General features: G+C 38.0%; 1 protein-coding gene across 2 annotated transcripts in view; it reads right to left on the minus strand.

The window, feature by feature from the left end:
- The window catches only part of Scaper (S-phase cyclin A associated protein in the ER), a 351,295-nt gene that overhangs the window by 61,649 nt on the left and 273,083 nt on the right, over positions 1 to 16,563 (minus strand). For both annotated transcript variants that reach the window (XM_055621927.1, XM_055621926.1), the window contains one exon: positions 14,331 to 14,454. In XM_055621927.1, the coding sequence (XP_055477902.1) occupies positions 14,331 to 14,454 (124 nt within the window). The remainder of the gene's footprint in view (positions 1 to 14,330; positions 14,455 to 16,563) is intronic.

Here is a 16,563-nt window from a genome sequence, read left to right on the forward strand (position 1 = left end):
CTATCTATCTATCTATCTATCTATCTATCTATCTATCTATCTATCTACCTTCCTTTCATCTTGCCTGTTCCCAATGGTTAATTTATATAGTACAATATAAAATCTAGGAATTGGAATAGCTATGAGCACAATGAACACACAGAATTATCTTGGCACCATAAATACACCACTTTATAACAAGTAACATATGCTTTCTTTTTATTTTCATCTAGCAACTAATACTTATTTTCGTCTTTATGCAACATTTTTTGCTTTTGAGAGTATCATGTAAATGGAATAAATCAGCATGTGACCTTTGGAGACTGACATTTTAATTCAAAAGGATGCCAAGAGCTTGTGCATATGAGTAGCTCACTAGTGTTCACTGAATATTGTACCACACTACGGATGTACTAAAGCTTAACAATTTCTCATTAAATAATATCCTTGTTGCTTTCATTTTGGGACAAAAAAATTAAACCACTCATACTTAATAAATTACTGATGTGTGAAGGCTTATGTTCATCACTTAATTCTTTGTTCATTTTGGGAATGCTTTGCTCAGTTTATGGCATCTATACATTATATCTTTGGGTAATTTGAGGCAGTCTCTCTTATGATCTCTTGATGTACTTTTCAGTCATATCTTTTTTTCTCCTGTCTGTGTCGGATGACATGAATGTTAGATCTTTTGTTACAGACCTCTCAGTCCCTGAGATTTGGTTCATCTGTTTTTTATGCTAGTATCTTCTTTATTTAATTTTTATTAAGTTTGGTTCATTTACTTTATATCCCAGCTGTAGCCCCCTCCCCTTTCCCCTCTCTATCCCATCCTCCCTCCCTTTTCTTCTCCTATGCCTCTCCCCCAGTCCAATGATAGGGAGGTCCTCCTCCACTTCCATCTGACCCTAGTCTATCATGTCTCACCAGGACTGGCTTCTTTGTCTTCCTCTGTGGACTGCTAAGGCTGCTCCCCCCTCAGGTGGAGGTAATCAAAGAGCCAGATACTGAGTTCATGTCAGAGACAGTCCCTGTTCCCATTACTGGGGAACCCACTTGGACAATGAGCTGCCATGGGCTACATCTGTGCAGGGGTTCTAGGTTATCTCCATGCATGGTCCTTGTTTGGAGTATCAGTCTCAGAAAAGACCCCTGTGCCCAGATTTTTTGGTTCTGTTGCTCTCCCTGTGGCGCTCCTGTCCCCTCCATGTCTTTCTATCTCCCCCTTCTTTCATAAGATTTCCTGCACTCTGCCCAAAGTTTGGCTATGAGTCTCAGCATATGTTTTGATAGCCTGCTGGGTAGAGTCTCTCAGAGGCACTCTGTGGTAGGCTCATGTCCTGTTCCCTGTTTTCTCCCTCTTCCGATGTCTGTCCCGTTTGCCTTTCTGAATGAAGATTGAGCATCTTACCCAAGGTCCTCCTTCTTGATTAGATCCCTTAGGTGTACAGATTTTAGTATGATTATACTATATTATATGTCTAATATCCACTTATAAGTGAGTATATACCATGTGTGTCTTTCTGCTTCTGGGATACCTCACTCTGTATGATCTTTTCTAGTTCCCACCATTTGCCTGCAAATTTCATGATTTCCTTGTTTTAAATAGCTGAGTAATGCTCTGTTGTGTAAATATACCACAGGTATCCATTCCTCTGTTGAGGGACATCTAGGTTCTTTCTGGATTCTGACTATTATAAATAAAACTGCTATGAACATAGTTGAGCAAATGTCCTTGTTGAAAGGTGGAGCATGTTTCAGGTATATGGATAGAAGTGGTATAGGTGGATCTTGAGGTAGCACTATTCTCAGTTTTCTGAGAAAGTGCCAGATTGATTTCCAAAGTGGTTATAGAAATTTGCACTCTCACCAGCAATGGAGGAGGGTTCTTCTTTCTCCAAATCGTCTCCAGCATGTGTTGTCACTTGAGTTTTTGACCTTAGCCGTTCTGATGGGGGTAAAGTGAAATCTCAGGGTCGTTTTGATTTGCATTTCCCTGATGACTAAGGATGTTGAGCATTTCTCTGTTCAATGTTCCTCTATTGAGAATTCTCTGTTTAGCTCTGTATCCCATTTTTTAATTGGATTACTTAATTTGTTCCTGTTTAATTTCTTGAGTTCTTTATATATTCTGGATATTAGCCCTCTGTCAGATATAAGGTTGGTTAAAATCCTTTCCCAATCTGTAGGCTCTTGTTTTGTTCTGGTGACAATGTCCTTTGCTTTAAAGAAAGTTTTCAGTTTCATGAGGTCCTATTTATTGATTGTTGATCTTAGAGCCTGTGCTGTTGGTGTTCTATTCAGGAAGTTGTCTCCTGTGCCAATGAGTTCAAGGCTCTTCCCCACTTTTTCTTCTAACAGGTTTAGTGTGTCTGTTTTTATATTGAGGTCTTTGATCCACTTGGATTTTAGTTTTGTGCAGGGTGAAAAGTATGGATCTATTTGCATTTTTCTACACGTGAACATCCAGTTAGACCAGCACCATTTGTTGAAGATGCTTTCTTTTTTCCATTGTATGGCTTTGGCATCTCTGTCAAAAATCAGGTGTCCATAAGTATGTGGGTTTATTTCTGGGTCTTCTATTCGATTCCACTGATCCACTAGCCTGTTTCTATGGCAGCACCATGAAGTTTTTATTACTGTTGCTTGAGATCAGGGATGGAGATACCTCCAGAAGATCCTTTATTGTAGAGGATTTTTTTTTTTTTTTTTTTTTAGCAATTCTGGGTTTCTTGTTATTCCATATGAAATTGAGAATTTTTCTTTCAAGGTCTGTAAAGAATCATTATTAAGGTCTATTTTCTCTGTTCTTCAAATTGGATATTAGGCTGTTCTGTTTTCAAATTCATATTTTCATTCTCTACATTCTATTACTAAGTCTTTACACTGACTTTAAAATTTTTCCTTCACTATCAGTTTTAGTTGTAATGTTTCTTTTTAATTATTCTTCATTTTCGTATTTGCTAAAACCATTTTCATTTGCTTATACATATTAATAATTGCATGATGAAGTATTTTTATAGTGGCTGCCTTAAAACCTTTGTGCAAAAAAAAAAAAAAAGTAGCCTCAATAAGCTATCTTTCTTGGTTGAGATTTCCCTAGTTCTTATCATGTTGAATGATTTTATTTTCAATGCACCTTGAAAATTTTGGGTATTCTAAGATTCTGTGTTCTCTTCAAATCTTGTATTTTAGAAAGTATCTCCCTGACATGATGTTAGCGGTGGGGCAAGAACTGCCATCTCATCACTGTCAGATGAGGGTGGGAGCCCAGGTATTTCACTGACCTTCACTGACATCCCTGAGAGTAGTGATGCTGCCTTGTTATTTTGGGCTAAGATAAGAATTCACGGTAGTGCAAAGACACAGCATGTCACTTCTTCCTAAGTTATCTTCACAAGACAAGGACTGGGTGTGCCACCAAGGATGGGTGGCACCTTTACTAATAGCTAACTGAGTTCCTGTTGATGAATCCTGGAAAGGGGCCGTCTGTGTGGTTCTCATTTCTTCATTTCTGAAAAATGTGTATCAGTAAGGCATAGAACAGATCAACACTTGTCAAAGCCAGGGAGAAAAAGTGACATTGACTTCAAAGAGAGCATTTACAGGGTAATAAAACTGTTCTAGATCTAGACTATAATAGTTCTCCAGTACGTAGGCTTTTGAATCTGGGTTTCTAAACCCAATGTTTTCAGGAATTCAGAATAATTAATTTATGTTTGTGTGTATCATTACTTCATTCATTTTTATTGTTAAGTGCACAATATATCCTATTCTGTTTATAAACTTACCTGTTGATAGATAAGTATGTTGTTTAGCATAGTTAGTTATTTATGGCTAGGACTTCTAAGATCATTCTCGAAGAAGTGTTTGTGAAGAACTGTTTTAGTTTTTCTTGGATAAATAGCTAGGAATGGGATTGCTAGGACATAGCTAGTTAAGGGCACATTTTAAAGAACTTTCCAAACTTAAAGCATGTTTCTTTTTTTGTTTGTTTTAAATACAGGATCTGTTAAACTGTACTGCTAACATTTAAGAGGAAGGAAGTTGTCTTTCAAGGAATAGGAATGCTGGAGCATAGGTATGGTAAGACTTTCAATTACTGCAGTCAGAGGTGTTAATGAGACCCAATGTTGCTGATTTTCTCTAAACAGAGTGCTTTTACAGGTGAGAATGAGCTGAGCTGGAGTAGAGGCTAACCATAAAGAATGCATTCAGTCCATTCTCACATCTCATAAAACCCCAAGAGGAACAGGAAGGGCACAGAAACAGGAACTTAGCTGTGTGCACGACCACTTTAATGTCTGCTCTTCCTATTTATCTTTCATTTACTAGGAAAACAATGCCTATTGCTTTCTGCCCACATGAACTTGTATCTCCACATGAACACCATGATGCTGGACCGTAAGCGTCAGGAGGGCAGGCCAAGACTGAGTTCTTACAGGGTTCTGGGGAAGGCCTGTATTCACTCTTCTCATTTCCACTCACCCTGCACCCCAGACTCAACATGTATTACTCTCTTCTCCAGTCCACCTTTCTTTCCTAGCCCTGTCTTCACTGTTTTGTTCTCCTGGTCTTCCTTTTGTTTAAGCCTTCCACTTTTTTCACCTCTGAATTTTCTGAACATGTACACATGTGGGCCTTATAACTCTTTACCTTCCTAGGTCCTCTGTTACTTGCTTCGGCTTTCTCCTAGTTTTTGCTTTTGGACAGTGGCTACCAAGCCATCCCCAGCTACATTAGCCAGGGGGCAACTGAACCACCTGCCATTGCTGATAGCCTCTTACTTTCAGTTGCAGCCATCTCCGTGCAGCCAGACCAGCCACATCTTACTACAAGATACCCCGTTATTACCGATTTCCCATCTGGGTATTGGGAATGCCTATTTTTCCGACTTTCTGTGTTCTGGTTAGTTTTTACTGTTAACTTGACACAACCTAGAATCATCTGACAAGAGGGAACCACAACTGAGGAACTGTGATTGGCCTATCATTGGCCTCAAACTCACAGAGATCCACCTGCCTCTGCCTCCCAAGTGTTAGAGTTAAAGGAGTGTGACACCATTCGTGGCTTATACTTACATAAGTTATGTTTCTTTATATTTCAAATATATCTCATGTAGATAATAACTGGTTCCTTCTTTTTTCTGTTTCAATAGTTTTTGCTTTATAATGAGGGTAAATATTCATTTATATATTTATTGTTACTTTAGGTCCTCTGTTTAGTTTTACGTCCACTGATTCATTATTGTTTTGTTTTTCTCCTGTTTATTTTCTATTTTCTGTTTTATTATTCTCCTTTCTGTTGAATTTTTGGGTATGTTTAGAAGCCAATTTCAGTTTTATCTATTGAATTCTAAGTTAATTTGTTTGTAGTTTGCTCTAAAGGTATTAATACACACAATCTTAACTTTTCACTATACATTTGAAGCTGATATTGTGCAACTTTTTGAAAAAAATGTAGAATAATAGGGCTGGAGAGAAGGCTCAGCTATTTCAGCCCTGGCTGCTCTTCCAGAGGACCTAGGTTGATTGCTACCATCCACACAGTGTCTCAACTGTCTGCAACTGCAGTCCCTGAGGATTCTCCCCTCTTCCGGCCTGTGCAGACACTGCGTGCAAGTGCTGCAGACACGTGAAAGAAAATGTAGTAGTATAGGCTCTCCCTGAACCCTGACACCATGTAGGATGGTGTGCACAATATCATGGGCAGCAAAAATGACAAATGCTATACAGCCCTGTAAGACAACGTTGACAGTTTTGCTTTAAATTATGTTTTTAAGAATTTAGGCACTACAGACTTTCCATCTGTACTCATCTTCATTCTTTCCTAAAGAATTTTCTTATCTAGCAGTGTGTGTGCGTGCACGCATGCTGTTGGTGACTGAACCTGGGGTCTTACTACCAGTGAGCTACAACACAAGCCTAGTACAAGTGTGCTAACAACTAATCTTGTGATGTATATATTTTCAATATAAAAATATTAAGTATATATAAATATAATGTGTAAATTAATAAAATTTCATTTTTACATTTATTTTTAGAACCTACAGCAACTGTGTGTGTGTGTGTGTGTGTGTGTGTGTAAGGGGGGTCGTACAGACCACAGCATACATGTGGAGGTCAGGAGCAACTTGAAAGAGTCAGTTCTTTTCCTTTACTACAGGGTCCCAGGGATTGTATTAGGCTGTCAGGCCTGGGGCCAAGAACCTTTACCTATGGCAAATCTTAACACCCCTTGCATTTATTTCTGAAGCATATCTTTGCAGATGTATAAATCAAGGATCGTAACATTTTTCCTTCAGCATTTGAAAGATGAATTTGTATTCTAATTATACTAGTAACAGATTATGGAACTTTGGTGAGCATCTTACCTCACACATTTCCCATCTAACTTTTGACACCATTGTCATCTTTCCACAACAAATGAACTGAACTAGACCAGAAGTTATGAAGGTCTTCTCTCTAGTTCTATAATTCTCTTTCAATAAGACACATAGCTTGGTGAACATAAACTGAGCTTGTATTTTGATGAAGGAAAAGGCAAGGTATATGAGACAATCTAAGCAAGTGCCACATGATGAAGAAAAAAGGAAAAATGATGCAACTGGCATCAGGAAGAGTACAGATCCCTTCACTGCTGAGATTTCTGCACCCATGTAATTAACTATGGAACCCCTGTTCTGGTTGCTCAGGATAAAGAAAACAATTTGGCAACCAGGGAGTTCCAGGCCTCGCTGCTATAATGAAAGTCAAACAGGCACCTGGAAGGGTCTGCACATGGTTAAGTGAAAAACAATCCGCGACTCTAAGACTGCACTTATGCTTCCTTTGTTTGCATCCAGGGCTTTCCTGTCACCTGAAAAGCCCAACAGCTTCGTTGGCTCAACAGTATCATATCAATTATTTAAGCTTTGTACATTACTTTTCAATTAACAGCCTCCTTAGCTCCAGAAAATACATACCTATAATTTATCAGCATATTTTCTGAATATTTCAAAATAAAAGGTCACTATGAATCAGAAATAAGACTGCTAATAAAATATTTAATGCATTTAAAAACAGAAGGAACCATCAAGACGTTAAAATATTTTAATTAAACGATTTTTTTACTATATCCTACTCAAGTGACAATATTAAACATATAAAATCAAAGTCACAAAAGTTTTTGCTGTTTCATTTTTATAGTTAATAAAGTAAGGACACAACTCAGTCTATAGCAGGAGTGTGGGACAAGCACTAGGAAAACAGGGGGTCACGATTCTGCCTGTGTGTAGCTCTGGGACCCCTTCTCCACATCAACCTGCTCAGATTGTTGAGCTGCTCTGCTCCCATCCAACATTAAATGCCTGCCAGTTCACAGCACTGAGTAGCACCATCAGTGTTTTGTTTAATGGCATAAAACACAAAGCAATCCTCTTATAAATCTTAAGTATCTATTACAAAATTGTTGCTTTATATACACATGGTTGTGAAACATACCTTGAATTTTTCTTCACTCATGACGGATGTCCTACTTAAACACATCTCATTGTTTTGTAAGAGTCTGATTATTTTTGATACTTAATTTTGAAATTAATCCAGTATTTTTTAATTATGTTGAGATTTGAATGTGAAATACTCTGGACAGGCAATTGTGTCTGAACACGTGGTCATCAGCTGGTAGAGATGTTTTGGAAGAACATTTAGGGTCAGCATTGGCACTGATACTTCCTGTCCATTCTGTTTCCTTCCTTCTTCCCTACTGTGAAAAACTGCATCCCTTCAAACTGTAAGCCTAAATAAATCTTTCCCTGCTTATCAGGTATTTGGCCACAAGTAATAATTTCACTTGAAACTAGCCATAATGTCAGTATTCATTCATGCTGTGGCTTTTTAAGTCTTAGTAATGTTTTCTTTGTATATATAATTTTTTTTTAAATCTACTCATCTATTGATGGGCATATAGGTTATTCCTACCTCTTGGCCTTGTGAATATGCAATGAACATGACAATACAGGTTTTATTCAAGATCCCGATTTTAATTCTTTTGACTAGATGTTCAAAAGCTATGATCACATAGCAGTTCCATTAAAAACAATGACAGACATCATACAGTTTTCCTCAGCGACTGTATCACCTCACGTTCCCCGTGGTGCAGAAGGTTCTAGTTTAGCCATACCCTAACCGGCGACTGCTACTTTCTGATTTAAAAAGCAAGTGTGGCCACCTTAACAGTGTGAAGTAATACATCACTGTGTTCTGGAGTAGCGATTTACTAATCCTTGAGCATTAGCAAGTTAGATCATCTTTTCACATACCTGTTGTCTTTTAATTATCTTCTTTTAAGGAATGCGAGTTAAGCCTCTGATTTAAATTTGCAGCTTTCTTTGCTTAAGGGAGCTGTGGAATCTGTTGTAGAATTACTACAGTGAAATTTTTAGTGCATGTATTATTTTCTTCACTTCTAACTCTGGTTAGTTCTTTTAAATATATGTTTTATCTTTGTTGATAATCTCATGATACAATAACCCTGTCATGTCTAAAAGATACTATCTTGCAGTAGTCATTCCAACTTATTGGCTCTTATTCTTACAATCTTTTTTGACCCTTCTTTGTTGATGCTAAATGAGATTTAGGTGGAGAGGTTATGTTATAACTGTCTTCTATGGGTCTGGGCACTCCACCATTGTCTATATTTCGATCAGTTAAGATTCTCTGGAATAGCCTCTGTCTACTGATAAAGGCAGCTTTTCTGATGAGGCATGAGGGCTCCACTTATTCAGATAACGTGTGAGTGCCCCTCCATCTTATTTTTGAAACAGTTTCTCACTGAAGTTGTGGACTACTAATTAGCTAGGGCAATTGGCTAGCAAGCCCAATGAATCCTTCTGTCTTTGTGTTTCCGGTGCAGAGTTTTGATGGGTTCTAGGGTTCTAAACCCCTGTCCTGATGCTTATACAGCACGTACTTTACCATCCTGAGCCATTTTACCAGCACACTAGTGACTTCTTTAAGCAAAATTCTGTCTCATTTTCTCTTCTCTGTCTGGAACTTTCATAATGTACATATTGGCCAGTTTGAGGGTCTCTGTAAGTCATTTAAGATGTCATTCCTCTTTTTCGTTGTTCCTTCTCTTTTAGTTCTCCTTACTAGATCATTTCAGACTACCTGATTTAAACTTATAGCTCTCTTTTTGCTTAATGGAACTTGGAATATGTTGTGGACAATCACCACAGTAAAATTTTCAGTACATTTATTATATTCACTTCTAAATCTGCTTGGATCTTTTAAATATATGTTTTATCTTTGCTGATATTCTCATTTTCCCATCAGTATTTTTTCAAGTTTATAAACTATCTTTGTAACAGCTGTTTGTTTGGTTTTTTTCCTCAGTCCATGTACTTCTGTTTCCTTAGGACCTTCATTAATAGATTTAGCTGGCTCTTTTGTTAGGACATGATTCTGTTTCTTTGTTTTGTTTTGAGACAGGGTTTCTCTGTGTTTCCTTGGCTGTCCTGGACCTCACTCCGTAGACCAGGCTGGCCTCAAACTTAGAGATCTGCCAGCCTCTGCCTCCCAAGTGTTGGGATTAGAGGCATGTGCCGCCACTGCCTGGTTATTTTTGTAACTTTTGTTGAACTTTGTGCAATTGAAAATCTGCCTCCTCTTCTAGTCTGGCTTCCAAATGGAAAGATTCTGAAGAATAAACTGACACAGAGATTGTGGGGCCTCTGGAATCTCTTTTGGAAGATGCAAACTTCTCTGAGTCATATGAATATCCTGTTAGGATGAAGATAAACGCTTTTTAAGTCAGAAAGATATCTATGAACATTCTCTGGTTAATGTTTCTTGCTGTCTCTTGTTCTCAGTAATCTCCAAAGTAGAACCCCAAGAGAAGTGACTGAGATAAACGTAGTCCTTCAGGTAGTTCCCTGAAAGCCGGAATACTGAAGTAACTAATGGCTTCACTCTTCTAACTCCAGCAGAAAAGCTGAGAGTTGAGTGTCTTCTGAGTACAGCCTCTAAGGCACTTCGGTGCTACAGCTTGCTGTCTCTCTTGCCGTTTAGATTCAGTAGTCCCTATCCATCAGGGCATGCTGGTTCTTTCCAAGCCTTTGGGTATGGAAGGAAAGACAGAAATCAGTCTGCTAGAACTTCTGTCTCCACTTCTCTAACTCTGTCCTGGAAAAGCTGTGAGCTAAACCTTGGCATTGAGCTGTGGAAGTCTGACAAAGTATAATCTTGGGTAAAGTGGAAGAGCTCTTTTTACTTGCATCATCTCAGTGTGAATTCTCAGTCAGGTTGTATGGTGCACTGTAACTTCTTAACTGGTCTCTGGAGTTTCCATAAAGGTATACTGGCCAGTATATTTAGTCACTGTCTTTGTTGGGGAATGAGGTGTCAGGCTTCCTTTTCTGCCATCTTGACCTTTTTTTTTTTTTTTTTTGGTTAGCCTTTTTATTGCGTCCCACTGAGTTTTTCTAGAACCCTTAAGGAGACATATGCCATTCTATGCTCCGGGATGAACTAGACTTAGAGAAGATGTTTAATTACTTCATAGAGAAAGAAATCCACTTTAATATGGTTAAACCTTTCATGTTTCACTGAAGATACTATCCCAGTGTTAGCTTCCATTCTTAGGGAAAACTTGTCATAATGAACTGTCTTTTGCAGCACTCCAAATAAATTCCCACAGAGCATATCCTAAAAATACTACTTTGTCTTAACACTGCAAGAAGCATGTATTTGTATTGTGTTATAAATGCTGGTTTATATATTTTAAAATTATAAAACCAGAAGTATAGACACTTCATTTCTAGGCATATTCAAATTTACCTTCTCAAAATGCCACACGGCATAATAGTCCTTCCATTTGTCAACCTCTAACAAGCACCATTTTGTGCTGAACACTAAGAGTTTCTGATATCTTGTAAGTTCCTTTCTTCTCAACTGCATGCTTCTAGAATAAGGACTTGTGTTAAATTTTGTAACTGTGTCATCTGAACAGTACTAAAGAAGTCACTGAAATGAAATGTAAGAGTTTAGAGAAAATTTCAAGCAGCCAGAGGGTATAAAAATGTCTTCTAAAGCATTTGGGTTTATCAAGAACAAGGAAGTCTGAAGTACCTAATAATTAAGTGTCTTGTAAATTCTACTGGGTCATAATTAGCTTCTTTTATCCATTTTCTATCACTTCTGAACAATGTGTTGGTGACTACTCCTTACCCCTATTTAAGAGGTCTTATCAAATTAATGATCCATATTTCAGTTATATGTACATGAAAACCACTTACCAGGACAGACAGAAATGCACTCAAGTTCTCAAATTATACTAGAAACATAAAAGTAACCACCAAAATCTATCCTAAACTAGGAAACACACCTTTCTTCCTTCACGGCTACAAAACCAGTCACAGCACTAGGCAACTGACAACTCTAATATGACAAGCCTGTAAGGAACAGACATAATCAGAATGAAGAAGGAGGGCTAAAATACGTTTGACAAAGCAGATGTTCCTGGATCCAACCCGAGAAAAATTAACAGCAAAAGAAACACACAATGGGATGGAATCTATTACTGCAAAACTAAAAGTGTTTCTGAGTGATCACAAGCAAGAGAATATTCAAAGGAAGTAAGGACTTTCAAACAAGAGGGAAATAAGTTACTTAAGACTTTGGCTGAAAAAAAAAAAGACTTTGGCTGATAGCTGGCACTGAGTAAATAAATGATAGCTATTGTGAGGAGCTAAGAGTCAGCTCAAGTGTCCCTTGTGACAGACCAGGCAGAATCACAGAATGTTTTCTTCCACCATTCCACAGCTCTTTGCAAAGAAGGTCATCTCACCATTTCTATATGATACATCAAAGACTGTGATCTTCTCAAGTCAAGTGAATTTTAATCTGTAAATCTGATATATGCAGGTGAATTGAGAGGTAATTAATTCATATAGGCAGAGCCTTCAGGAATGGGGATCAGTGCCCTCCAAGCATGCAGCTAAGGAGCTAGTTTGCTATTCTCTGCCAGGTGAAGCTTCTGCATAAGAGGACCTGCACAGGAACCTGACTATGTTGGTACCCTGACCTTAGATGTCTAGCTTTTAGCACAATGTATAAAAGCTACACATCTACAGTGTTATGGTCAGAACTGCCCAAGCCAAGATGTCACCTATCTTATCCCCTATGCAGGGATTTCCTAGAAGGCTGGAATCACAGCCTTGTTTTACTGTCTCAATCATTTCTATTAATAAGGCTTTTTCCCTTAAAAAGTATGATAGAATTTATTACTATATTTTGTTCATTCTTTCACATTTCAAATGCCATTCTATTCAGTTCCCTGTTCTATTTAAAGCAATGTTCCCTCTTACAATATCAACAGAAGAAACTCTTCCAAACTATTATAGTGTACAACTGAGGAGAAATATTGGGATTTAGTATTTTTCCTCATTCTCATTTTAAAATAATTTTAGATCAACAAATCCATTATAAAAATAGTAGACTAAGGCCAGGCCTGGTGACACATGCCTTTAATTCCAACACTCAGAGAGGCAGAGGCAGGCAGATCCCTATGAGTTCAAGGCCAACCTGGTCTACAAAGTGAGTTCAAGACAGCTGAGGCTACACAGAAACCCTGTCTTGAAAAACCAAAAACCAAAAAGAAAAAAAAATATAGACCCAGTTAACCCAGTGTCCCCCATTATCGATAAAACCACAGTACAATTATTGAGAAGTTAGGATTAAGTCACTAAAATGAACTGTTTTACAAAACTTATTTAAATCCCTCATTTCCTCCACTAATCAATCCCTCTCCCCGACCCCCGAATCATAGTCTCATCTTCTATTTAATGGCTGCATCTCCTTAGTCTCTCCATGTAGTGGTGGTTATCACATTAACCCTGTCTTTCACAGCACTGATATTGTTAAAAACTATCAGTCAGTTCATTGTATAGGTGGTCCCTGGATTTAGATTTTTATAGATCTAGATTTGACTCCCAATTATGTGATTATAGCCTTAAAGTCAGATTCTCAGGGACTCAAATTTATTTGTTAAACAGGTAACAAGGACCTTTTAAGACTATTCTGAAAATTAAAATTAAATCTGAGATAAAAGATATTAAGTCTTTCTGCCTATTCTTGAAGATTATTTTACTATGAGAAAGATACTTTAGTAACTCATTTTGTAAATAAAACCATGGACAAGTTAGCCTTGGATCCACACACAGTGCCATCACTGTAAACAGTTGGCGTTATCATGTGTGGCAGTGCTGGTCTGCATCTTTGCTTGTGTTTCACACTGCTCTAATTCTTGCTGGCTACATATAAGGCTTCAGAGTCACTATGAGTTTTAGCTTGTGATCACTGATCAGTAAGGATTGATATATACTCATACACAACGATCTATCAAATCTAACTATCCTCTGTTAGGATATTGGGCATAGTAATAAGCTACTTGTCTTCATGAATTTAGTGGTAAAACAGATAAGTAAATAATTATAAGTCAGTATAACCAGGTTTATGAGATGTGATAGCTAGGGTTACATAAAAAAGAATTCTTAAACCTGGGATTGGGAAAACAGCTTTGAGATTTCATCAAGAAGATGTTCTTGTGTGTAAAGTAAGGCCACAGAATGCAGAGGAAAGAAGGGAAGAAAAGGGACAAAGGTGTGGCATTTAAGGATGCAATTAGAACTGGGGGGGGGGGGTAAAAGCTGGCTTGGAAATCTCCTGCGTTGTAAACCTGCAGTGCCAATACCTCAGGGGCTCAGAAAACTCATCAGGAAACTTCTGGTCCCAGGGCTCCAAAGACTGCAGTTGGTAGACCTAAACCTTGGGATATTACACTGTGCTTACCTCATTTAACATCTGTGAATGGAGGTAAAATTTAAGGTGAAAATTGGCTGCTCGTTCACATCGTAAGTAAGTTTGCCCTTTCTCACAATGACATTTCCTACATTTTCTTTTATGTGTAAATGGCCATGGAAAATTTCTTTTAAAATAGGCCCTTTGACATATGCTGATGAGAGGCTCTGAGGCCCTCTCAGTTTTCTCTTTCTGATACCCATTCCTGTGGCTATGGAGGTTTGGCATTGGATCCACCTGACTCCAGAGATAAGTTTAACATATAAACTTCTGTTCTTCACAAGCGTTTTATAGCTGTTACTCATTAAACATTAGAACTTAAAAGACTCTGACACAAAATGTTCAATAACTCAGAGCTTTCACTGTCAGTTCCTATTGTACATTTGTAACCATCTTCACACCCCTTGACCCCTTTTCAATCTGGACAGTAAATGGGCCGAGTTCTTAGATTTTGCCACAGGAGTATTTCTCAAACCTTAACAGCTTCTTACTCAAGGCACTGATATTACGTACCGTCAACTGGTGTATCAGGAGATCCATTAAGAAGGTAATCTTGTTACTAAACAGGACGTCAGTGCAGTTCTCTGAACAGTTACTGCAGGTGAGGTTGTAAACATTGATTGCATTGCAGAGAGACCTAATAGGAAGGAGAATACCATTTGTAAAACCCGAGTAACGCTTCTCCCAACAATTTAAAATACATAAAGTCAACGGGACAGAAGGAACAGGCATGAGATGGAAGCTGCTCTATAAAACCAACCTGAACCCCGTCAGGCACAGGCCCATCACCTCAACAGAAAAGGCGGTTATTTTCATACAAGAGCAGTGCTCATTAGTACCTAACAGCTCTCACTAATATCCATTAGCTACAGGGCAGACAATGCAAATAATTTCCCAGCTTTTCTGATAATGTCTTCATTTAAGACGAGATATTTGGGCTTTTTTTTCTCTATGATGTTGAGAATTTTTCTTTCAAGATCTGTAAAGAATTGTGTAAGTATTTTGATGGGAAATGCACTGAATCTGTAGATTGCTTTTGGTAAGATGGCCATTTTTACTATGTTAATCCTGCCAAGCCATGAGCATGGGAGGTCTTTCCCTCTTCTGGTATCTTCTTCAATTTCTTACTTCAGAGACTTGAGTTTTTTTTTTTTTTTTTCCATACGAGTCTTTCACTTTGACGGTTAGAGTTACAACAAGGTACTTTATGTTATTTGTGGCTACTGTGAAGGGTGTTGTTTCCCTAATTTCTTTCTCATCCTGTTTGTCTTTTATATACAGGAGGGCTACTGATTTTTTTGAGTTAATGTTTTATCCAGCCACTTTGCTGAAGGTGTTTATCAGCTTTAGGAGAAACCCAGAATAGCTAAAACAATCCTCTACAATAAAAGATCTTCTGGAGTTATCTCCATCCCTGATCTCAGGCTGTACTATAAAGCAACAGGAATAAGAACTGCATGGTGCTGGCATAGAAACAGACTGGTGGATCAATGGAATCAAAAAGAAGAACCAGAAATAAACCCATGCACCTATGGACACCTGTTTTTTGACAAAGAAGCCAAAACCACACAAAGGGAAAAAGAAAGCATCTTCAACAAATGGTGCTATTCTAACTGGATGTCCACATGTGAAAAAATGCAAATAGATCCATATCTAGCATCCTGCACAAAATTAAAGTTCAAGTGGATCAAAGACCTTAATATATAACCAGAGACACTAAATCTATTAGAAGAGAAAGTGAGGAAGAGCCTTGAACTCATTGGCACAGGAGACAACTTTCTAAACAGAACACCAGCAGCTCAACACCTCAATTAATAAATGGGCCCTCATGAAACTGAAAAGCTTCTGTAAAGCAAAGGACACTGCAACAGAACAAAACAACAGCCTACAGATTGGGAAAAGATCTTCACCAACCCTGTATCTGACAGAGGGCTAATATCCAGTATATATAAAGAACTCAAGAAGTTAAACAGGAACAAATCAAGTAATCCAATTAAAAAATGGGGTACAGAGCTAAACAGAGAATTTTCAATAAAAGAATATGGAATGGTGGAGAAACACTTAAAGAAAGGCTCAACATCCTTAGTCATCAGGGAAATGCAAATCAAAACGACCCTGAGATTTCACTTTACCCCCATCAGAACGGCTAAGGTCAAAAACTCAAGTGACAACACATGCTGGAGACGATTTGGAGAAAGAAGAACCCTCCTCCATTGCTGGTGAGAGTGCAAATTTCTATAACCACTTTGGAAATCAATCTGGCACTTTCTCAGAAAACTGAGAATAGTGCTACCTCAAGATCCACCTATACCACTTCTATCCATATACCTGAAACATGCTCCACCTTTCAACAAGGACATTTGCTCAACTATGTTCATAGCAGTTTTATTTATAATAGTCAGAATCCAGAAAGAACCTAGATGTCCCTCAACAGAGGAATGGATACCTGTGGTATATTTACACAACAGAGCATTACTCAGCTATTTAAAACAAGGAAATCATGAAATTTGCAGGCAAATGGTGGGAACTAGAAAAGATCATACAGAGTGAGGTATCCCAGAAGCAGAAAGACACACATGGTATATACTCACTTATAAGTGGATATTAGACATATAATATAGTATAATCATACTAAAATCTGTACACCTAAGGGATCTAATCAAGAAGGAGGACCTTGGGTAAGATGCTCAATCTTCATTCAGAAAGGCAAACGGGACAGACATCGGAAGAGGGAGAAAACAGGGAA

This window comes from Psammomys obesus, unplaced genomic scaffold (genome assembly GCF_907164565.1).
Source record: "Psammomys obesus unplaced genomic scaffold, mPsaObe1.curated_primary_1811, whole genome shotgun sequence".
Classification (NCBI taxonomy): Eukaryota; Metazoa; Chordata; class Mammalia; order Rodentia; family Muridae; genus Psammomys; species Psammomys obesus.